The following is a 25766-nucleotide window of genomic DNA, read 5'->3' as shown; positions in this document are numbered from 1 at the left end:
TTTCTGTCAATATGTATACTTTCTGTGCCCTTCGGTGCTGTATGAATTGTGAGGGCCAAGGAATTGTATTTAAATCAATTCCCAAGTATTTCATGGTTACATAGAACTTCAGGCTGGTAACAAAGAATGTGTAAGGTGGGAAAAGGAATAGCTTTCTGAAACAGAATTGTGTGTATGTATTTTTTAATTATAAATATGTAAGAATTGTGGTATTAGGGTCAACTTTCTTACAATACCCCATAGAATTAGAAAGCATGTAGACTTTGAAGTCAGACGTTGGTTTGAATCTCAGTCTACCACCTGCAGCTGTATTCGCCAACTTTTCTGATTCTGTATCTTCATTTGTAAAGTGATGATAATGCCAACCTCACTGAGTTGTTAGGAAGATGAAATGAGGTGATGCTTCTACAATGTTCAGCACAATACATGATGCTGAGCGTGTTGATGGTAACATTTATTATTTTAGAAAAGATCTGTAGGAAAGAGATAAAGTAATTTAGGTAAAAGTAGTTTTGGGAAGCATTATTGTCATTGTTTGCTATAATACAGAGAGTGATTGCTCACACTGATCAGTTTATAAATTTCAAGAAAATCTGGTACAATATTTTAGAGTCTACGGAATATGAAAGATCTTTGTGCTTAGAGAAAATATTTGGAGTTAGCTTACATTTGAAAATCCTAGAAAGGTGGGACTCCTGGGTGGCTCAGTCATTAAGCGTCTGCCTTTGGTCAGGTCTTGATCCCAGAGTCCTGGGATCAGTCCCATGTCAGATAGATGATGTGCAAGAAGCAGGGAACCTGCTTCTCTCTTTACTTGCCCCCCTCCACACAACTTGTGCTCTCTCTCTCTCTTTTTCTCTCTGACAAATAAGTAAAACCTTTAAAAAAAACCTAGAAAGGGTGAGTGGATTTAAGGAAGTTTATAGGATAAATGCTATTTATATTCAAAATAGATTATTAGATGCCAAATGGAGCTAATGACCTGATGATGTCATAAGCTAGTACTGTATGTGTATCTTAACTGTCCTGTTATTAAAGATGCACATACTTCTTATTTTGATTACTTTTTTACTATGCAAGTAGTATAGACACCTTATACAAAATTTAGAAAATACAGATACATAGAAATAAGAATATAGGGGTTCCTGGGAGGCTCAGTCAGTTCTGCCTTTGGCTTCAGTCATGATCAAAGGTCTTGGGATCAAGCCCCACATCAGACTCCCCACTCAGCGAGCAGTCTGCTTTTCCCTCTCCCTCTACTCCTCCTCCTGCTCATGCTTTCTACTCCTTTCTGAAATAAATAAATAAAATGGTTAAAAAAAAGTATAAAAATTACCAGTAATCTTACCATCCAGAGAAAGCTACCACCAATCACTATTTTGGGGCATATTCTTCCAGACATTTTTTTTAGTAGGTTCAGGCTATCTGGAAACCTGCTTTTTCACTTATAATATTGTAAACATATTACCATGTTAATAAATATACTTTTATCATATAATCTATATAACAATATACCATATAGATGAGATAAATTATATATTTAACTTATTCCATTTTGGAAATTTTGTTGTTTGTAATTTTTCCGAAATTATATATATTTTTAAACATTTTATTTATTTATTTCGGAAAGAGAGAGGAAGGAGAGCATGAAAGCATGAGCAGGGGGAGGGGCAGAGGGAGGAGCAGACTCTCCTTTGAGCAGGGAACCCAATGCCCGGCTTGATTCCAGGACCCCAGGATCATGACCCAAGCTGAAGGCAGATGCTTAACTGGTTGAGCCACCCAGGTTCCCCTGTGTTCTTTTTTTAAAAAAAATAACTTCATTGAGGGGCGCCTGGGTGGCTCAGTGTGTTAAAAAGCCTCTGCCTTTGGCTCAGGTCATGATCTCGGGGTCCTGAGAGCATCGGGCTCTCTGCTTGGCGGGGAGCCTCATCCCCCCCACCCCCCGCCTGTCTGACTACTTGTGATCTCTGTCAAATAAATAAATAAAATCTTAAAAAAAAATAAAAAAATAACTTCATTGAGATAGAATTTACAACCAAATAATTCATCCATTTGAAGTGTATGTAACTCAGTGGTTTTGGTATATTACATTGTTTATTTTTTTTAAATGTGGTAAAATATAACCAAGATTTCTTATTTTAACCATTTTAAATGTACAGTTGAGCAACATTAATCCCTTTCACCACTTTGTACAGCTGTCACCACTTTTCTAAAACTTGTTTGATGCACAAACAGAAACTGATACACACGTAAGTCCCCATTCCTCTCTTTTCCCAGTCCCTGTTAACTTCTGATCTCCTTTCTCTCTTTATGAATTTGCCTATCTTGGGTCCTTCATAGAAATGGAATCCCAGTATTTGTCTTGCTGTGTCTGGCTTATTTCACTTAGAGTACTGTTTTCAAGGTACACATTAGCATGTGTCAGAACTTTCTTTTTATGACTGACTAATGTTTCATAGTATGTACATAGTATATTTTCTTTATCCATTTATCTGTTGTGGGACAGGGCTGCTTCCACCTTTTGGCTATTGTGAATAATGCTGCAATGAACTTTGGCATGCAAGCATCTGTTTGAGTCTGTTTTGAATTCTTTTGGGTAAATAGCTAGGAATGTAATTGCTGGGTCATAGATGAGTTCTTTAACTTGTTGAGGAGCTGCCAAACTGTTTTCCACAGTAGCTATTAAAATTTTACATTCCCATCAGCAGTGTAGGAGGGTTCTAGTTTCTTTACATCCTTATCAACACCTAATTAATTTTGGTTTGTTTAATTATAACCATCCTAGTAGTGTGAAGTGGTATCTCATTGTGGTTTTGATCTATATTTCCCTAATGACTAGCATAAGCATCTTTCTTGGACTTGTCAGTCATTTGTATATCTTTGGAGAAATGTCTATTCAAGTCCTGACCCATTTATTAATCTAGTTGTCTTTTTGTTGTTGAGTTATAGGAGTTCTTTATTCTAGATATTAAACCTTTGTCAGATAGATGATGTGCAAACATTTTATATTTAACCTTTTGAGCAACTGCTTGACTTTCAAAGTGGCTGCATCATTTTACATTCCTACCTACTGGGTATAAGGGTTCCAGTTTCTTGATGTACTGGCCCACACTTCTTATCTGTTTTTTTGTTTGTTTGTTTTTTTAAATAGTTTTCCAGTGGGTGTGAAGTGGTATCATACTATAGTTTTGTTTTGCATTTCCCTAGTGATTAATGATTTTGAGCAGCTATCTCATACTTACCAGGCATTTGTATATCTGCTTTGGAAAAATATCTATTTGGATCTCTTGTCCCTTTTTTTCATCTTTTTCCAGAATATTGCATTTTAAAAATTGTTCATTTTTTGAATTGGGTTATCATTTTATTATTAAGTAATAAAGTTGTTTACATATCTTAGATATAAGTCCCTTACCCAGGTAGATAAATGATTTGCAAATATTTTCTCCCATCCTGTGGATTGTCTTTTCATTTTCTTGGTAGTATCCTTGGAAGCACAGTAATTCTTAATTTTGATGAGGTGTTGTATCTTGCCCATTAGAACATATGGTATGCTTTCTATTGCCTATGATTTATAAATTAAAAGACTGATAAGTGGGATGCCTGGGTGGCTCAGGCGTTAAGCGTCTGCCTTTGGCTCAGGTTATAATCCCAGGATCCTGGGATTGAGCCCCTCATCAGGCTCCCTGCTTGGCGGGAAGCCTTCTTTTCCCTCTCTCTCTGTGTGTGTTCCCTCTCTTGCTGTGTCTCTCTCTGTCAAATAAATAAATAAAATCTTTAAAAAAAAGAAAGACTGATAAGTAAGTTTAAAACTTAAAAAGAGGACAGTTGGTAAGTATGTCTTATGCTTGGGACTGAGAGCAGGGGGTAGTGTTGGATGGAAAGGAAGAGTGGGAGTAACAGATTCTTAACTACTTTCTTCACTGATTCTAGGGTGTAACTGAGTCCAAGTTAAGTCAGATTAGTGAGGTGGGCGAGAGAAGTTGCCCATTTTGCAGGTGGTCTCCAGCATTAGTTCTGTTGTGTAGTCATGGCAGGGAAAAAAAATTTGCTGTAAAACTTCCCAGATGTTTACCACTTTTTCCATTATAGGAAGAAATTAGACCCTAATCAAGAACTGGGAGTCCCTTATATTCTGTTCTACATTATAAAAATGGGTACAGTCATCTGTGGCCAACATTGAATTCCAGGCCCGGCTAGGATTTGATAGCTATGCCATTAAAAATGTGTATTCTTAGGGGTGTCTGGGTGGCTCAGTTGGTTAAGCAACTGCCTTTGCCTCAGGTGATGATCCTGGAGTCTCAGAATCAAGTCCCGCATGGGGCTTCCAGCTCAGAGGGATGTCTGCTTCTCCCTGACCTCTCCCCTCTCATGCTCTCTCTCTCTCTTTCAAATAAATAAATAAAATCTTTTCTTTAAAAAAGTGTATTCTTAGACTGACTTTGATTGATGTTGATGCACAATGTTACATTAGTTTCAGGTGTACATAGTGATTCAACATCTCTATAGGTTATGATGTAGTTATCACAAGTGTAGTCACTATACAATGTTATTACAATATTATTGATTATATTCCCTATATTGTATCTTCTATTCCCATAACTTATTCATTCCATAACTAGAAGCCTGTGTCTCCCACTTCCCTTCACCTGTTTTGCCCAACCCCCTTATATTTGGCAACTGTAAGTTTAGTCTCTGTATTTGTAGATTTGATTTTGCTTTTCGTTTATTCATTTTTTTTGTCGACTTTTAGATTGAGCAAAATGTAATGAAACTAAACTTTATACTCCCAAATTGTAAAAACAGGTACTATCTTTCGAAGCCAAATAAATAATAGCTTTGGGATTCCTGGGTGGTTCAGTCGGTTAAGTGTCTGCCTTCAGCTCAGGTCATGATGGAGTCTCACATTGGCCTCCTTGCTCCACGGGGAGCCTGCTTCTCCCTCTTCCTGCTGCTCTCCCTGCTTGTGTGGTCTTTCTCTCTGGCACATAAATAAATAAAATCTTTGAAAAAAAATAAGAATTTTGCTCACACTTTCTTCTGTTAGCACAGGTTGGTGGACTAAAATGAAGATTCTTTGTTAAAGTTAAGCAAGATTAATTATGTCTAAAAAATCAGTTGAGAGAGGTTGCTTAGCACAATAAAGTTCTGAAAGTGCTGCAAGAGGTTATTCTGGAGACTAGAAGTAGTATGAGTATATTGCCTTTGCCATGAAGGTGTCATTTCCAGAAAAAACTTGCTTATAATTTTGGACTCTAGTGCCTAGAGTAGGACTTCATTGAAATATGTTTCCTTTTAAACCTTTGCTGCTGTGCCTTTTGGATTCTCTCAACTGAGTGTTGTCTCTAAATTTCCATCTGTTTCTAGGCTATAAAACTGAACTGTTTTCTGTCTTCTTCTATAACTCTTGACTTCATGCCCATGTAGTATGTTTTTGTGTTGCTGTATTATGCTTTTATTTCTCTTTTGTTTCAGGAATGGATCACTTTACAGAGAAATTTTTGTTCAAACACTTGAATTGATTTTTGTTCTATACTCTATAATGATTTAGTTTTAAATTTTAAAAAGTTTTTGATCAAGTAGTGTTTCCCTTTTTTCTTGAAATTACATGTTTTTTTTACATAGGGATTTTATACTTCATGTGAGACTATTTTGAGTTTCATTTTGCTGTTTTCTTAGGAATATATATATATGTATACTTTTTAAAAGATTTTTATTTCTAAGTAATCTGTACACCCATATATATACATATATATGTATTTATATACACACATATATATGTGTGTGTGTGTATATATATACATGTATATATATATACATACATATATATGTATATATATATATATACACTCTTTTTTTTTTTAAAGATTTTTATTTCTGAGTAATCTATACACCCATTGTGGGGCTTGAACTTAAAACCCTGAGATCAGGAGTTGCATGCTGCACTGACTGAATCAGCTAGACACCCCAAGGATTTTATATTAATAAAACACTTAAATCATTAATTTTTCTTTGTGGTGTTTGCCATTTAGAGATGTGTGGATAGTATATACGCTTTATGTAAAAGCATATATGTTTAATTAAAATTTTAAAAAGCATATATGTATACATTTATATTATAAAAGATTTAAACATTTTGAGAATACATAAAGTAAAAATGAAAGTTCTTCTTAATCAATCTCAGAGTACTCCTTATGTAATCACTTAAAATTTTTTGTGTGTGTGTTTCTGGTCCTTTTTTTTCTTTTTCTTTTTTTTTTTTTTTAAATGTAGGCTCCACTTCCAACCTGGGGCTCTGACTCAAGGCCCTGAGATCAAGAGTAGCCTGTTCTATGGACTGAGCCAGCCACACACCCCTCTGGTCCATTTTTTGATGTACCTTATATTCAGATATAATGCGTGCACACCTGTGTGCACACATGTTGTCTATTGTTTTATGACTTGCGTTTTTTTGCTTAGCAGTTTATCTTGGATAGCTTTCCATATAGATAGCTCTACTTCATTCATAATACACAGAGTGGATCTATTTAACCTCTTGTATGTTGGTAAATGTTTTGATTTTGTTTACTTTGCACATTCATGTATAGAATGTCTTTTTTTTTTTTTTTCTTTTTGAGATTTGTTTGTTTGTTTGACAGCACAAACGGGAAGCAGCAGGCAGAGGGAAGGGAGAAGCAGGCTCCCTGCTAAGCAAGGAGCCTGACGTGGACCCTATCCCAGGCCCTGGGACCATGACCTAAGCAGAAGGCAGATGCTTAACTGGTTGAGCCACCCAGGCGCCCCTCTACAGAATGTCTTTGTGTGCATGTGCAACTATTTCAGTAGCACAGCTCCTAGAGACGGAAGTATAGAGCCAGAGGGCGTGTGAACTTAAATTCTGGTAGATTCTGCTACATTGCCCTCTAAAAAGGCTGAAACAGTTCACACTCCCATGAAGTATGAGGATGCTAGTTTTTCCCCACCCCTACCTCTATTCTTGCCAGATAGAGCAGTCTTTTTATTTTAGCTAATCTGATGGGTGGAAAATGGAATCACATTGTTTTAATTTGCATTTTCATGATTACCAGTGAATTGAGCATCTGTTCTTTTCTGTGAATTGTTTATTCTTTTCCTTTGCCCATTTCTCTATTGAGGTTTTTTATTTATTTGTTAGTACAATCTCTTTATGTACAGTATGTATTACCCCTTTCACCTTTGTATGGTGAAAACATTTTCTTCCAGGCTCTTGCTTGTTATTTGATTTTATTTATGCTCTCTTTCTCTGTTCCAAAGCTTTTATTATTTATGTGGTCAAACATAAATCTTAGCTGACTTGGTTCTTGTTTTAGAATGCCTTTTTTGTATCTCAAGATTATTTTTCTTTAGTACTGTCATAGGGTTTTTTTTTGCTTGTGTTTTAGTTTTGCAGGAAGATGATTTAAGATTCAGGAATCTGATTTAATTTTTTCCCAGATGGGTAGCTAGTTGCACAAATATTGTTTATTAAATAGTTAATCTTTTCCTCGTTGATTTCTATTTCATTTAAGTTTTTTTGTTTGTTTGTTTGTTTGTTTTTTTAGATTTTATTTATTTGAGAGAGAGTGAAAGAGAGCACAAGTGGGGGTTAGGCAAAAGGAGAAGGAGAAGCAGACTTTCTGTTGATCAGGGAGCCCAACATGGGGCTCCATCTCAGGGCTTTAGATCATGACCTGAGCAGAAGGCAGATGCTTAACTGACTGAACTATGCAGGTGCCCCTTCATTTAAGTTTTTTTAACCTTTTTTTTTTTTAAAGTACTCTCTATGCCCAATGTGGGGCTCAAACTCAGGACCCTGAGATCAAGAGTTGTGTGCTTTACTGACTGAGCCAGCTGGACACTCCCCTTATTGGTTTTTAGATACTAAATCTATCTTTTTTTTTTTTTTAAGATTTTTTTTTTTTATTTATTTGAGAGACAAAACAGGAGAGTAGGGTGAGGGGTCGAGGAAGAAGCAGACTCTCTGCTGAGTGGGGAGTCTGGGTCTGGATCCCCAGAACTCTGGGATCACTACCTGAGCTGAAGACAGCTGATTGACTAACTGAAGCACCCAGGTGCCCCAAGTCTATCATTTATTGAATTCCCACTGACACTTGGGTCTGTTTTGGGACTGTTGAGTTTCATTGTTCTCTTTGCCTATTTTTATACTAGTGTCATACTGTTTTAATTACTGTAGTTTTATAATATTTTATGCTACCTGGTAAGACAAGTTCCCACTTAGAGTTGTTAAGATTATTTTCAGGTTTGGCTAGTCTCCTCACATTTATGGTCTGATGAACCTGAGAATCAGTTCAATCTGTTGAATTAAAAAAATTAATTCCAGTTGACTCTCCATTGAGATTGCAATAAATTCATAGATTAATTTGTGGAATTTTATTTTATTTTTTTTAAGATTTTATTTATGTATTTGTTAGAGAGAGGGAGAGAGGGAGTGCACAAACTGGGGAAGTGGCAGACAGTGAGAGAAACAGGCTTCTCACTCTACAAGGAGCCCGATCTAGTGATCTATCGCAGGAACCATGACCTGAGCCAAAGGTAGCCACTTAACCAACTGAGCTACCCAGGCATCCCTGTTTGTGGAATTTTAAAATATTTACAGTATTGGATCTTTCTGTTCAGGAACACAGAAGCACAGAATGCCTTCTTTTTACCTTTTTTTTTTTTTTAATATTTTGTTTTATTTATTTATTTATTTATTTATAAAATAAATGGGCAGAGGCAGGCAGAGAGAGAGGAAGGGAAGCAGGCTCCCTGCTGAACAGAGAGCCTGATGCAGGGCTTTATCCCAGGACCCTGAGATCATGACCTGAGCCAAAGGCAGAGGCTTTAACCCACTGAGCCACCCAGGCACCCCTCTTCTGTACATTTGTATGCTGTTGAGCTTGTTTGGTAGTTATTTTCCTTAATTGGTAGTAATTGTAGTTTAGCCACTGATTATTGTGGACTTTGCTCCAGGAGTAACCTGAATGTGTTTGTGTAACTTTTTCCTGATGTGAATGCTCTCATAGTAGGTCTTAAATCTAGCAGTGTAGACCATGTATTTAGCAGTATGTTCTTAAGAAGATGCCTCGAGTTGTAATAGCTAATAACAATACTTGGCTGTAGCTGATGGTGTAGTATAGATATTATTTCTGATAGTATCGATACTAATTGTGTTTTAGAAATGAAGAAGCTGAGATCTAAGAAAGGTTACATAATCTTCCAGTGTTACACAAGGCTGTGACAGAGTTTAGTCTTAAAACTAATCCCTTAACTTTCAGTTCAGTGTTCTGAGGATATGACGTTGTGCAAAGTTCTTATGTGCTTGTGGTTCTTGCTGAATTTTTTGTTTCTCTAAGTGGATTTCTCCATTAGTTTGATAGTTTTGCAGATACTGAAATGCTATGTTTGTATGTATTATTGAATTAGAGTTTGGTGTCCGTTGCACATTTTACTCAAGAGTGGATTTATAAATCCAAATAAATTGTACCCCTTAAGGAGAACCTAAGCTGTTAAAATATTATTTTGTGATGAGGCTTTTTACAGATTGCATTCTCAAGTAGTTATATCTCTTAGGGTGGCTTTATTGCTTTTGATATTACATAGGTAATGATATTCTGATTTTAATGTTACTTTCTTTTTTAAATAATAGATACAATTAGGCCTGCTTAATATTTTAAAAACCTCTCTTCTCTAATGTGAAATAGAAACAAGGGCTTCATCTGAGTGGTTTGATATATGTCCCCCAAGTGTTCTCACAGGAAATGACTTAACTGAACTTGAAGCTCTTAGGCCACCTGCAACAATATTTGGGTGGTAGTGATATGAGTGTTTTAGCTTGTAGACCCTACAGTGACTGTATGAATTGATCATTCAATTAACAAGATCAGAGAGTGTTTTCTAAGACTAGCAAGACCTCTGTGCCGGTCCATTAGCATTGGAAGTTTTCAAATTATTGCTTCTGAGCTCCTGGAATCCCAGGAGGTTTCTGGGCCTGGTCTTGTGTTTTGACTATTTTCCATCTCCTTCTAATGTAGGGAATACAGATTGATTAAGAAATGGGTGAGATGAATTAAAAGAAAAACACTGAAAATGACCAACTGGAATGAAATTGGAGTGTGAAAATTCCAATTCTTGGTTGCTATAGGGGCCATTTGATATGTATAATCAGGTAACCATACCGTCAGTTATCTGAGAGCCTTTTACAAGCTGTTAGAGGGATACGCAGGCTTACACAGGTGGGGAAACAATGTTGGGTGACTTCTAACGTACCTTGGCTTTAAGATTTATTTATTGTTCTGTCTTCTTGCCACCACCTGTGCTTCCCCAAGCAGAAGGTGCTCGTAAAGACTGAATTCCTTAGGAAGAGTTGTGCAAGTATGACAAATTACCTTATTAGTTAGTATTAGGGCTCCGGTCACTTTATAAATACAGGTCACTACTACATCCTGTATTAGCTTCCTTGAATCAGCATATGACCTGGTACCTCATAGACATTCAATAAATATTTATGGATTTAAAGTAAGTTCCAAGTATTGCCTGAATTAGGGTTTCTTATATGGAGGGGAAAACATTGAGGAAAATGAATAGTGCTATAATTGTATGCAGTTGAATGGATTATATCCCTCCTCTTTTCAGAATATAAGCCTTTAAAATATCACTCTTTAATTAGAAAAAGAAGTATGCTTCATGTTAATTTAAAATCTGTCTGCTACAGCTTTTTGCTTGAGAAAAGATTTAGCTCAGTTTATAACTTCCATAGTTTATAGTTAATATGTAGATTTGCAATTAAATAGGCATGTGAAATGCAATGCATACATTTGGAAATACAGTGAGGGCACACTAAAAATGAGATTGGAAATCTGCTAGCAACTTAATTCAACTATTACACTCAGCTTTTCTCACACTGGATAGACTTTTTTTTTTTTAATCCCCTTTTAATGCTGACTTTTCTTTAATGGTGATTATAGGAAAGACCCTTCTTCAAACCCTCTGTGGGTGAAACCGGAAGGAACTTGAAATGAATGACCAGTTGTAAGCATCTTGGCACTGTGTTGGTTTTTATATTCAAAGTAATGTAAGTTCCCCAAGACTGGCAGATTCTGTTCTTGGAATGTCCTTATCAGACATCTCATTTGGAGTAAATGGAAAAAGTTCTATTGAAAATACCTTTGAAATGAATGATAGACTTACATAAAATGTTATTGGGAGGCTGTAGGCTCTAAAGCTGTTGTTTGCAACAAGCAGCAGACTGTTGAGTCTGGATGGCTCTTGGATAGTTCTTGCAGCATTTCTGGGTGTTCTGCTGAAGGTACATTGTTGATAGTACATAACCCAAACTTAGATTTTAAGGTTCACTAATCTTCTAGGGAATGCAAAATAAACTTAGTCTTAAATGCTTCATAGATGTGTCCACTATTTAAAGGACACCCAGTAATTTTAACGTGCATAGTTGTATTAAAAAAAAAATATATATATATATATATTTTTAAAGATTTTATTTATTTAACAGACAGAGATCACAAATAGGCAGAGAGGCAGGCAGAGGGAGGAGGAAGCAGGCTCCCCGCTGAGCAGAGAGCCCGATGCGGGGCTCGATCCCAGGACCCTGGGATCATGACCTGAGCCGAAGGCAGAGGCTTTAACCCACTGAGCCACCCAGGCGCCCCTTAAAAATATATTTAATGTCTAATATATCTGCTATATGCCCTTTCTTGTGAGGCTTGAAAGTCCCATGGTGCTTTCTAATTGCCACACCAACTGGAGGAGGGGTCTGGCCATCTGGATCTCTTCTTGCCTCCAAGGACTTGCCATTTATGCATCATTTTTATCTTTTTTTTTTTTTTAAGAGTTTATTTATTTATTTGAGAGAGAGAGACAATGAGTAGGAGAGGGGTGTGAGGTGGGGGGTAGGTCGGGGAGGCAGAGCTAGAGGGAAAAAGCCGGCCCCCTGTGGGGCTCCATCCTAGAGCCCTGTGATATTGACTTCACCTGAAGGCAGATGCTTAATCGACTAAGCCAACCCAGGCACCCCACATTAGTTATACCTTGAGCTCTTTTTTATTGCTGTGGTTTTGTTTTTTATTGTTTTTATTGTTTTTGCCCACATAGAACCACGTTCCCTAAATTAAGAAAGAAGGAAAGATAATTGCTAAGAGGTGAAAGAAGTCCATCAAGATGATTAAAGATTCGATATTGTAAAATTTCAACATTCACCTAAGAAAATAAAGTGCCATTCTGTCCTTATTGAGAACATGGGCTTCTTTTTTCTCCCTCTAAATCTTAGTATGTGGTTTATAAGAATTTATTGAGTTGTTTTTTCAATTTCTTAAAGGAGAAAATGAAAGTAAAAAGTTTAGACCGTTACTCTAAATGAATTGAGTTTATACATTTGTCACTAGAAAACTATTTTTAGTTGAATAGTAGCTTGTAATTGTATTTATTCTAGTTTATAGTGTTTATAACCTACTGTGGTTTTGAATGATGTTCTTAAGACTGTAGTTAGTGACCCACTAGATTTTAATTGCTAGGAAATTTCAGAGAATGTGAAAAAGTTTCGGTGAAACCAGGGAAATAGCCATTTTTGCTTTCCTCAAAATTGGCATCAGTAACTACTTAATGACAACAGAATGCTTTAAAAACATGCTCCTTGAAGTCTAGCTGTTACTAAAATACCCTAATAGCTAGTATGTGATAGTTGCTTTTTTGTTATAGAAACTCTGTGGTAAGAGGAAAGCTTCAGCAAAATCTTTGAGAAAAATATAGTATAAAAAAGCAGTAAATAGAGGATTTTAAAAAATGGAATGCAGATGAGAAATAGGAAGACACATGTATGGATTTCTGTTATATTTACTTAAATTTCTTGTTTCCTTAGACACTGCATATAAGGTTGTTTTCTCTCTCTTTGACAAACCGTGAGTAATTATTTTTAAAAATACCATTTGTATACCTCTACAGTTTACAACTAGTTTCTCTTTTAAAAAACTGATAGGCCAAAACCCACTTTAATGCAACATAAAGCTTGCAAATTTGAGCACTCCAGTGTCAGGAAACCAACACATATGTACTAATTTCCAAATTACTATCTGGGCTTCTAAATGTATGTTGTTCATGCAGCAGAGGTAGTTCGTACAGAGCAGTCTGTGTGGTTGGTGTTTCACTAAGCATTTGTCATTGTTTAGTACTGTTTGTCTCTGCATTTATTCAATATTACCATATGCTATAATCTCCAGACCAGATGAGAACATCCAGCAAGCATAGACTTCCAAGCAGGAAACAAAGTAAGCTGTAGGAAATGGAGCTGCTATAAAATTTTATGGACACTAGTTGCAAAATGCTTTTTGAAAATTTTAATAGTGGGAAAGTGGGTCACGCCTCATTTTTTATAGTCTTTTCTACACCCATCTTTCAGAAGTTTCCTTATGCTTGGTGATCAAAGTAGCATTTTAAAATGGTGTCGTGTGGAAATAATTTAAGAATAACAGTTTAAATAATTAAGCATTTTGTATTTTCATTTTCTGCAAACAATGGGAGGGTTTTTTTTTAAAGCCTATTAAAAAACTAAATACACTTTTGGTTATTTTAATGGAAGGGGGTGTATAACTAAGAGACATGAGTGACCCTGCAGTTTTGTTTATTCTCATCCAACTTTATGCCCAATTTTAGTCAGCAAGTAAACTGTTTAGAGTTTGTTTTCCTTTGCTGACTACCTTACCTAGCTTACTTTAGTCAGTGAGAACAAGTTTAGCCAACAATGTTTAGAAATAGAAAAAGGGTAAGAAGGTATGGCTTCTGCAGTCCAAAAAAAGAAGACTCACCATAATCTGGGTAATTGGAGTTTTTATGAACTGTGCAACTGGAACTTTCTTCTTTAAAAGGGGGGTGGGAATGTGGGCTTCTTCAGATCTTAATGTTGAAATTAAAGATAAATTTAAGATATTAAATTTTTATTGTACACTTAACTATGGATGAGATAAAAGCCCATTTAGGGAGCCTTAAGAATTTGGGGTAAGATGATTATAGTAACTGAAAATTGAACATGTTCTGAGTGCCCTGATACTTGAGAGTAAAAACTTTTTTCTAAAACATTAAGTGTTCTTTTTTTATTTACTTATTTATTTAAAAAACACTTTTTTTAAAGATTTTGAGAGAGAGAGTAAGATCAAGCAAGTAGGGGGAGGGACAAAGGGAGAGGGACAAGCAGACTCTGCGCTGAGCATGGAACCCATTTTGGGGCTCAGTCTCATGACCCTGAGATTGTAACCAGAGCTGAAGTCAAGAATTGTCGACTGAACTGACTGAGCCACCCAGGCGCCCCTAAAATGTTTTTAAAATAGATTTTATAGTTCTTTTTATTTAAAACAGGGAATGTGTATGTTCATGTGGTGGAAGAAGCTCTTCATTATTCAGAATTGTTTCCTAGATCTGCATTGTTTTTTCATTCCAGTCATGAGGAAGTGGCAGAACAACACTGTACATCTTATATGACTTAGTTCGACTGTTACTCTATACCCTGACCTAATGCATCATTTATAAGTCCTACATAATAATGATCATCACAATCATAATAATACTATTCTACTGACCTTTCATAGACTATTCATATCTGTTATTTCACTTCCATTTCTTGATTGGTCTTCCCATAAAAGCCATTAAAGTGAGGACGTATGCAGATCTGTGTGTGTATATGTATATGGGGGTGTGTGTGTGTGTGTGTATATATATATAATTTAAAATGGCATGTAATACATATAATATAAAATGCTTCTAGATTATTTAAGATAACTATCTTCATAATGGCAAGGAGGTAATTGATGACTTTTATCTCATACTATGAGTCAGGCTCTTTGGTAGGCAGTTTATATGCGTTATCTCACTTAGTCATCACCATTAACTTATAAAATAGGTATCTGTATTCCCATTTCACAGATGAGACCTCTAGTTGCAACTAGAGAAGGAGGAGATGGACTTTTAAGAATGGTCAGGAATGTACTGGTCTAGGTAGAAAGACAGTGATATTTGAAGTCACTGCTTGATTATGTGACCACCCTTCACAGTGGTCAGGAAAGTTAATTTTGTGGAGGAGGTAGGACTTGTGCTATTTACCAAGAAAGGGAACAGACCCGAAGAACAGGGGTAGTTACGTAAATGCTGATGAGTTCAGTTTAGATGTGTTGAATTTAAGGAAGGGAAGCATTTTATAGTTATAGAAGGTAGGTACAGCCAACAGTGGTGAATTTTTTTTTTTTGCCTTGAATTTGTTTTTTTGCCTTTGAATTTGGTTTTGTTAGGCATTTCTTGGGCATTATTAATGGCAATTAAACCTTGATTGTGTTTTTGAAGGATTACAGTGAAATGTTAATGGCTTGAATAGTTACATAAATTTCAGGATGATTTCTTGGTGTGTGAACATTATAGCTACCATGCCCTATGAGGTTAAGAAGTTTTTAAAGCAAACTTGAGTATATGAAATCTCTTAAAATTTATTTATTTGTTTAATATACAATCAAAGCTTATTGTAGAAAAGTTAGACTATAGAAATTAACATGAAGGAAAAAAATTGGTAGTCCTACCACTGGGTTGAATTTATTTATTTATTTATTTTTGAGAAAGAAAGAGAGAGAATGAGCGTGCAAGTGTGAGCCCTTGTGCACGAATGCAAGCTAGGGGAGGAGCAGAGGGGGAGGGACAAGCAGACTCTACACCGAGAGCAGAGCCAGACATGAGGCCCAATCCGAAATCATGACCTGAACTGAAATTAAGAGTTGGATGCTCAACCTACTGGGCCATCCAGGTGTCCCTGTGTTGAAAGTATTCTGATTTTTTTTTCCTGTGTGTTGCTTCTTTCAGAAATATGGTTATACACACCTTTCTGCAGGAGAACTTCTTCGTGATGAAAGGAAGAACCCAGATTCACAGTATGGTGAACTCATTGAAAAGTACATTAAAGATGGAAAGATTGTGCCAGTTGAGATAACCATCAGTTTGTTAAAGAGGGTAAGGAGTGTGAATCCCAACCTGTTTAAACCAGCAATGAAATAAGAAACTAAATCTGCCTTTCCTTTGAGTAATGAAAAAAAAATGAGAGTACTAAGTATCTTGCTTGTGGTGGGTGGTCATGCTGTTTTGAGAATGGTAGTATTGGACATTCTGCTGTCCCCTGGAAAGAAATTGGACAGTAGCAAACGTTCTCTACCTTGATCTAGGGTCAGCTAGCTTAGCTTCACATCCATATGTGTGTCCTTGATCCTTCCCCAACATGCAGACGGTGTCTCACTTCCATTTCTATTTTCTCTTCCTTTTTTCCTTCCCCTCCTCTTCCTTTCCCCCTCCTTGCCCTTTTCTGTTTTCTTTTCTTTTCTTTTCTTTTTTTAAAAATTTTATTTATTTATTTGGCAGACAGGTCACAAGTAGGCAGAGAGACAGGCAGAGAGAGAGGGGAAGCAGGCTCTCTGCCAAGAAGAGAGCCTGATGTGGGCCTCGATCCCAGGACCCTGAGATCATGACCTGAGCCCAAAGCAGAGGCTTAGCCCACTGAGCCACCCAGGGGCGCCGCCTTTTCTGTTTTCTTGTAAGCCTTCTTTCTTCCCTCCCTCCTTTCCGTCCTTCCTTCCCTTTATTCCTTTTTCCCATGGACATCCCGTTGTTGCTGTTTTTCTCCATTTTAATGTTTCCTTTTGTGGTGAATGTATCACCATCTTCAGTATGAAATACAGAGATTAACAGCTACCAAAATATGTCCCATCTTAAAAGCAGGTGTCTTGCATTTATGTGATATCTCTCCACTATAGATTCCCAAGACAAGTTGTTAACAGGTATTTTCACATATAAGAAATGGTGAAAGAGAAATGCAAGAGTGAGAATAGCAAGAAATAGTTGAAACCCAGTGGAAGAGAGATATATGAGCACCTGGATGGAACCACAGAAACTTGAGGAAGAGGAGGAGTGGCTCATTTACACACTTTCTTACCTTTTGTTTCAGAGATTCGAGTAACCTGCTTCTATTCTGTAATATAGCTTCTCTCCCTGTTCTCTAGATTTGATGCCCTTTCTCCACTTTATCACTAAACACTGTGAAAAAGTGGTCTACAGTTTTCACTTTTTCACTTCCTACTCTTCAATCCTGTCATCAGGTTCTGCTTCCATCTTCACTGAAACTGTTCTTGCTATTGTTATCAGTGATCTTCCTTATAAAATCTAGAGGATATTTTTAGTCATTTTTCTTATAGCATGTAACTCCATTCATTGTCTTTTAGAAACTTTTGTTCTCTATGACACCATTTTTCTTGATTCTTTCCTGCTTCAACAGCTGTTGTTTTTTACGTCTCCTTGCAAGTTTCCTAAATGATGATGTTCTCCGTGTTTTATTCATGGTTCTCCTCTCCTTTTATGTATTTACTGCTGGATGCTTTTAGCCATCCCCAAGGCTTTCATTATACTAACAAATGCTAAAATCTATAGCTCTAGCACACATTTTTTTTTCTGAACTCCAGACCTACATTTCTAGTTATTAGATACCCATCTGAATATTTGACAAGTATCTCAGGGAGTCAGTGTATCATCTAAAATGTGATCGCCCTTTATCTCCTGTTCTAGTTAATGTTCTACGATCTGTGCCAGAGATGTGGGGCCATCCTGTATTTTCCACCTCTTTCGTCACTTTTCCAAATCAGTGAGGGGATCTTCTAGTTTTCTTCCTCTTAACCCTCTTTGACTTAGTCTTTTTTCTCTATTACCACTGTCACCTTAGTTCAGATCCTCTTTGCCTTTCCTGGACCATCACTAGAGCTTCCTCATGAGTCTTTTTGCCTTTAATCCATGCTTGGCCCCTTCTAATTTACCCTTCACAGTGCAGTCAGGGTGATTGATTGATTGATTGATTGATTTTGAGAAGGGGAGAGGGGTTAGAGAATCTCAAGCAGGCTCCACACCCAGCGGGGAGACATGTGGAGCCAATCACAGAGCCCATCACGGGGCTGGATTTCACAAACCTGAGATCATGACGAGCTGAAATCAAGAGTCAACCCTCAACAGACTGAGCCACCCAGGCACCCCAGTCAAGGTGATTTTTTCCCAGAAGGTGACATAAGCATATTCTGCTTAAAATTCCTTAGTGGTCCTCTGTTGCTTCCAGAATAAAAACCAGTTTCTTAGTGTGGCATAATAAGCTCTTCATTAATCTTGCCCCTACTGACTTTCTAGTCCTATCTCCCAGCACTCTGTACATGTGTCGTAATATTCAGCTGCCTCAGCTTACTTCAGATTCATCAAAGCTATTATGCTTTTTCATTTCTGAGCCTTTATATATTCAGTCTGGAGTACCTTGATCCCTGTCTGCTTGCCACTTCATTATTTAGGACTCATCTCCACTGCCACCTCTCGTAAAGCTCTCTCTCAGGCTGTTTTCCTGGTAGTTGGTGCTTTGTTTTTTCATACGTCCCCATAGAACGTAGCACATTTCTTTACACATACTTGTTACCTGCTGAACTGTGAGCCCCCCAAGAGCCATGTGGCTATCCATGTTCCTTGGTAATAGGCCTTGAGTAACTGTATGTTGCATGAGTAGAATATTGATGCATCTTAATCTTTCTCTGCCATAATTGAGGTAGAAATGCTATAGCAGAGCCCAAAAACATTCTATGAAAGTTTTGTATTATTGGAGAACATTGGAGAAACAAATGCTGGGACAAAGCCAACCCTCAGATGAAAGAATTAGAGGGCCAGACAACCCGTGTTCTTCTTGAGGAACAAGGAGGTTGAGCACTGAGGGGACTGGATGTTGGTTAGCTTTGGAATGGGGGCTTCTCCAGAGCTGGTCAGAGTCGTGCATCAGTGCTTACCCCATGGTCGCTGGCAGTGGTGAGGATTTGGAGACTACATTTCTGCATCTCCTGTCCTATATTTCAACATTCTGGCCTCAAACTTTGGGGAAGATCGTGAAGTGTGCTGTTCTTCCTGTCTTCCTTGACTGAATTCTTAACTCTACTACCTGTGTTATGGGGTAGCTAGTGGCATTTAAAGTTTAATTAGCTTCAGTAAAAAATGTGTTAACTTTTTGCTAGCAGTCTCTTTATATTTGTCCAAAGCTTTGTGCAGTTGGATTTGAATTATTGCAGAGAATCTGAATGCCTGCAGAAGGAGCATACTTTTTCCTATAGCAAAATGACTTGGGAGTGGGGAGGGGAAGGCAAGATAGGGCCTCTAGTGGCTGGAGCAAAGGTACTGGTTATTGCTTATTTTGTTTTCTTTTTGCTATTTATAACTTTGTGAATGTATATGTGAAAGTAATAAATACTTACTGTAGAAAATTTAGAAACTTCAGAGAAAAAATTGTATGTGTGTATGCGTGTAAATTGGGAAGGGATACTTGCTTGCCTGTAACTCCCAAGTTACTACATTGGATCATTTCCTTTAAGTCTTTTTTTTTTTTTTTTTCCTATGCACCCTCCACTCTTTACTAATGATTTAAGGAATAATAATAACAAAAGAAACACTTGTATCTCTACCACCCTGCTTAAATAATTGCATTTTGTTGGAGGGGAGAAGGGTGGGGGATGGGGTAACTTGGTGATAGACATTAAGGAGGGCCTGTGATATGATGAGCCTGGGTGTTAAATAATACAGATGAATCACTGAGTTCTACTTCTGAAACTAATAATACACTGTATGTTAGTTAATTGAAATTTAAGCAAAAAAAAACCAAAATCTGGAAAAAAGGACTTCTCTACCCTTTCACCACATTTTTCAACTAATCTTTTGGCTGATAATTTAAAATTAATAGAATTCTGTACCTCTTTATATTTTAATTTCTTCTGTGTTGTCAGCATTTTGTAGTCATTTATTAATATCTACCTTAGGAGCTTTTTTCTTTTTACATTTCTGCTTATGCTTCATTGTTTCAAATATCCCCTCAAATAGACACCACTCCTGAGTCAAACCTTTTCTTTTCCTTTTTTTTTTTTTTAAGATTTTATTTATTTATTTGACAGAGAGAGAGGAAACACAAACAGGGGGAGCAGAAGAGGGAGAAGCAGGCTTCCCTCTGAGCAGAGAGCCCCATGTGGGACTCAATCCCAGGACCCTAGGATCATGACCTGAGCTAAAGGAAGACACTTAATGAATGACTGAGCCACCCAGGCTCCCCTAAACCTTTTCTTATACCTTCACCCCCAAAAAACTCATAAAACTAGTCACTCCTTCACTTAGGCTACTTTTGTACCTAGTATATACTTTTATTAAACATGTTAACACTGGAAAAAAAAAAAAAAGAAAGAAATTACATTTTGTTGATGTCCTCTTGAACCTGAATCTTCCTTTTCTTTTAGGAAATGGATCACACAATGGCTGCCAATGCTCAGAAGAATAAATTCTTGATTGATGGGTTTCCAAGAAATCAGGACAACCTTCAAGGTTGGAACAAGACCATGGATGGGAAGGCAGATGTGTCTTTCGTTCTGTTTTTTGACTGTAATAATGAGGTAATTAAGATCTTCATCTGCTCACATGGGCTTTCACTAACTGATGGTCAACTATTAGGGAAAAACAAAGTGACTTTTTACTTATCTTTGCATTTTATATGGGCAGCAGTTTTACTTCAGACTGGTAAATGGATGAATGGAACAGTACTGTCTTGCTGTTGGAGTACTAAAAACTGTTCGGTATCAGCAACCTTGTGTATCTAAAATTTGCTTGATTTTCAAGATAACAAGTATTTGCTTTGTTTTGAAGTAAGAATTGACTTGTACAATAATGTTAGGTAATGAGGCTGTGCTGTTTCCTCTTAGGTATGTGCTCTTTTCAGAGTATTGCCTTAGGATGTTAGGAAAAGACTTTTGGGGGAGTTGGGAAAACTTTTTATTTTAAAGAAACATCTAGGATAGCTTGATTTGAAAAGGAAAAAAGATAGCTTGATTTTTATCTTCTAAGAGTGAAATGATCTTGAAAAAAGCAAGAAAGCATTCTTTTTCTTCCTGGTACTTCTAGTAACATATCCAGACATACCTTTGAATAGCTAAATGAATTTCTCAGGATCATTTAATTAGGAGGCCTGACTGTTTGACAGCTGTAATATAACTTCATTAAGTTAATGCCAACAGCCTGAAAGAATACGAACCTAAATTACTGCCTTGAAGGAAGTTGGCTATTCTTGGGCTGAATTGCAAATGTGCCTCTGGTGGAGAGACTTGCTGCAGCCTTTGAGTTGTTTTAAAAATCTAAGTCTCTTTTTCCAACCCCCAAAAATATGTTTTCACTTATTCTTCAAAGTTAACTTTAGAATGTTCACCACAGCTTTATAACTAAGGAATGTTTATTCACGATTAACAAGGGATACTTTATTCAAATGCAAATTTGTTGATTCTTAAATATTTGGATATTTATGGAATTATCAAAAAGTAAGCAAAATGGAACAAAGTTTGAGGCATGTAATTCATACCTAATAAGTTAATAATATATCCTCGATGGAAGCACACACATACAGATCTTCTTTTTATTGCGGTTTAAAAAAAAGTGCACGGGAAAAACTGAGTCATGAATGAATTCTTATTATGCTCTGTACTTATTTAACCTAGTTTATATAAATTGAACCACATGTTTAAATTTAAAAGGACTTTGCATGTTGATTAATGAATTAGACAAATTAGTTTTAATGTAGGGGTTTTTTTTGTAATCTCTTCAAACTTTGTTCTCTTTTCAGGTTAAAAGAATGGCAAATGTGAAAGGCAAATTTGGATTTTTTTTTTTGTAATGACTTTTTATTATTTTTCTTTTTAGATCTGTATTGAACGATGCCTTGAGAGGGGAAAGAGTAGTGGTAGAAGTGATGACAACAGAGAGAGCTTGGAGAAGAGGTACTTTGCAGATTTTATACATCACCACCTTAGGCTAAGTTTGGAACTTGAGGCACAGATTAAATACCTACCTCAGTTTGCCCAGGGAAAGAAAATGCCATGCTTAAATATGTAAAATGTCTGGTATAAAAAGAGAGTTGGTTGGGTCAGATCTGGGTTGTGCTCTGAGCAATCCTATAACATGGGGAAGAATGGGAGGATATGTAGAACCTTGTATTATTTGCTGCTTTTGCAGAATTCAGACCTATCTTCAGTCAACAAAGCCAATTATTGACTTATACGAAGAAATGGGGAAAGTCAAGAAGATAGATGCCTCTAAGTCTGTTGATGAAGTGAGTATCCCTAGCTTGCCTTAAAAGAAAAGTCGAGTAAAAGTGTGATTTTGCAGGCAAAAGGGGTATGTAGGCAGGAGAAAAAGAGATATGACCTATTAGTTTGCTTTTCAAGACCCTGGAGACTAAATGAAAAATGAGATTTTTTTTCCCCTCCTTTTTGAATAGCATCTAAAATAGATTTTACAACTGTAGACTTGTTCTTCACAAGAAGTGGATAGTTTATTAATTCCAAACCTCTTTTCTCAAGCACTGGAAAATTGGCATTTTGAGAACTGTGATTTGGACCACGTTCATTTTTTAAAATCTCTAATGTGAATCGCGAGTCCTCTTAGTTCAAGGGCCCCAGGCTGCTTCCATCTCTTCATCACAGAGCACAGAGCTCCAGGGGCACTGGGCTTCCAGACCCAGCCCTTCTCTCCTCTAAAAATCTGTGATCTCTCAGTGCCCAGCAGCTCTTTTTAGTGTCTTAATCCAGCTCCTCTTGCCCTGATTCCCACCCTGAGTCTTCCTTTCGGACCTTCCTTGTTTATCACATGGTTCTGTTGGTTTTTTTTTTTTTATCCATTACTCCTTCCCAAGAGGTGAGGTGATACATCAGGGAACTTAGTGCTTTAGAACCAGAACTAGAAAAATAAGCCACAGCAGTTTACATTTTATCAAATAATTGCTATTGATCAAGAAATTTGTCCTGAAAATACTAATAAAATTGAATGCACTTGTTCACAATTTTGTACATATTTATGATATTACTTACTACTGTCTAAAGTAAAATAGATGAAACCAAGGAATTACAATATTTTTTAAATGATACATCTTGAAAATTAATAAAAAATTGACTTTTTAACAGGAACTTAGCCATATAGTGTTTTAATAATACCTTCTTTTAAAATTACTATTATTTTTGTCCTTTGCAGGTTTTTGATGAAGTTGTGAAGATTTTTGACAAAGAAGGCTAACTCTAAACCTAAAGGCATCCTTGAAATCATGCTTGAATATTGCTTTGATAGCTGCTATTACAACCCCTTTTTAAGGCAATTTTAATCTTTCGTAATTACATCTCAATTAATGGCTGGAAAGTATAGAGTAAGACAAATTAAATTTTATATCTTAAATTTTTTTGGTTATAGGAGTAGACAGTGAATTCGGGTCTAACTTCATCTTAGCTATGGTGCTCACAAAACAAAGAAGGATATCAGCGTAGTTCTTTGTTTTTACTCAGAAAGCATATCCCTTTTATAGTTTGTGCCTTCTGTGAGCAAAACTTTTTAGTATGTCTGTATATCCCTTTAATAATTACAACATGTTAGGATTAGGGATTCCCCATTTCCTTGTTTTCTTGCAAGTTTTAAATTTCCAACCTGTTAAGTGAATTTGTGGACCAAATTCCAGAGGAACTTCTTGTATAGTCAGTTCTTGCAAAATGTGTTTGGTAAATTCATGAAATGAATTCCTGGAAGTGTTTTAGTATATATCAAATAACTGACCATTTCCTATAGAAAGGTAAGAAAATAGGCTTTGTTTTATTACAACTTATACAAAGTTGTGTGACAGGGCATCTTCTTTGCTTCCAGGGATTGGGATGGGGTCACTGGGGGTTCAGAGCCTGGCAGATTTGTCAGCTTTATTCTGACATAAATCTGAGGGTAGGGGGCAAGGATCACATCTAATGACCTGTGTTCCTGTGCTCTATTATAGAGTGTTATTAATGATTTAAATTGATCTTAACAAAATTCCTAGCAGTGGAACCTTGAAATGCATGTACGAGGTTTATGGTAAATGATTTGGTTAGCGTTTTGGTAACACTTCATTCAAAGTGTTTTTGTTTGTTTTTTAGACTAAACGTAGGGTTGGTATGTAGTAAAAACATCTAATGGTTAATTTCCCATTTGTGTTTTATTTTCTTGAATACTTTTTTTTAGTTATTTGTTTAAGGAGATTAAAAATCATTGCACTTTGGTCAGAAAAATAATAAATATATCTTATAAATGTTTGATTTCTTTCCTGGCTACTTTTATTTAGTATATTGTTTTTTTGCATCATGTTGAAGCATTGAAAGGTACAGAATTAAAAAAAAAAAAAAAAAAAAAAAAAGGCTATAGAGTCCAAAGGAATTTTCCCTTAAATCCATTCTTCCTTTAAAAAAAAATCTCTGAGAAATTTGTTTTCTCCTTATCTTTTTCTGCCATTACTAATGCAGAGTAAATTCCAAGGTTCTTAATGTGAGATTTATTAAAATGTTTCTCACTTTTAGCATTTATGCTATTTGGTGTACAAGGTTAAATCAGGTAGGGAATTTTGTCTTTGTGTAATTAGGTTTTACGTTTAAAGTCATTAGGAATAGGAGCACCTGGCTGGCTAAGTGGTACAGCATGTAGTTCTTGACTTCATGGTTGTGAGTTTAAGCCACACATTGAACTGGAGTTTACTTAAAAAAAGAAGAAGAAGAAGAAGAAGTATAAAGTCATCAGGAATAGTGAGTGCAATTTATGGATGTTCTTACATTATAATAGGTTCATTTATTTCTGTGTGTTTTATGAGACTCACTTATTAATGATACATTTTTCAACAGACTTAACCATTAAGAAATAAAGTATCTGTAAGTACTGTAACATATTAGCCATGAAAATTTGTATTGAGATTATCTTGGTTTCTTAGAAGATATTGTAATGAATTCTTATCTAGTGATTTAGTCCAACCAGTACAGAGGAACGTTACTGGTGGTTTAATCAAACAACTGCAATATGAAGCAAGAGTAAAGACTAAGGTTTTTAATTCCTACTCAAATAAGTGAAAAAAATCATCCGATGGGGAAATCTAAATATTTATATCGATACTGGGAAAGCAAATTCAAGGTTTTTAAGAAGACTGCGGAGGCTAGGTGCTTTGCTTCCTTTTATCAAACATCCTTCTGTGGCATTTGAGAACAGAAACCAAGAAACAATAGTTACAAAGTTATGAACCTTTGCTTATTGTTTGCTTTTGAGTAGAAAAACATGTTGGCAATGTTGAGTTTAGGATTTGACTGTGATACATCTGACTTCATTAGTTTGGTCATTCTGTTTGTTAAAGATACGGTAACCAAGAAGTTTTTGACTTTCTTGAAGGACCCCAGTGGAAGCCTTGCTTTTTTTTTTTTTTTTAATTAATTAGTCTTATTTCCATTCATTGATGTTGGATGTGTGTATGACTTACTTGGTAAATAATCCCAATAAATTTTGTGCTATGGCCTTTGCTGTTTCAGATTTCTCTTCTCTCAAGCATATTGAAAGACCGAGAAGTATCATATATTTAACATGTGGGTTTAAGGCAAAAGCAGAGTTCAGGATCCAGGAGAATTTTCTGCACTGTGTATTGTGTTTGAACATCTTGAATTAAGTAGAAAGCATGACTTTATCCCATTCCTTTAAGAAGTAATTTGGATTGAGGCACAAGTATGGTGTATTTTATTACCTACCTACAGCATCGAGAGAGGGAGAATGGCAGCCAGCAATATCTCAGGATGCAGGGTTTGGGGGGCTTGTGGCTTTGTCATGTAATTTGAGTGGTTGCCTGACACTACAGTGGTCTCTGGAGATAATAGTGGCTGAAG

The 25766-nt window shown here is 36.3% G+C and overlaps 1 protein-coding gene across 1 annotated transcript in view; it reads left to right on the top strand.

Moving 5' to 3' along the window:
• The window catches only part of CMPK1 (cytidine/uridine monophosphate kinase 1), a 36698-nt gene extending 11293 nt beyond the window's left edge, over positions 1–25405 (top strand). The window contains exons 2-6 of the mRNA XM_032301902.1: positions 15844–15990; positions 20319–20471; positions 21766–21842; positions 22078–22174; positions 23092–25405. Coding sequence (XP_032157793.1) covers positions 15844–15990; positions 20319–20471; positions 21766–21842; positions 22078–22174; positions 23092–23133 — 516 coding nt within the window. The 3' untranslated portion in view covers positions 23134–25405. The remainder of the gene's footprint in view (positions 1–15843; positions 15991–20318; positions 20472–21765; positions 21843–22077; positions 22175–23091) is intronic.
• The last annotated feature ends 361 nt before the right edge of the window (positions 25406–25766 follow it).

Source organism: Mustela erminea, chromosome 10 (genome assembly GCF_009829155.1).
Source record: "Mustela erminea isolate mMusErm1 chromosome 10, mMusErm1.Pri, whole genome shotgun sequence".
Taxonomy (NCBI): domain Eukaryota; kingdom Metazoa; phylum Chordata; class Mammalia; order Carnivora; family Mustelidae; genus Mustela; species Mustela erminea.
This window is presented reverse-complemented; position numbering and strand designations above follow the sequence as displayed.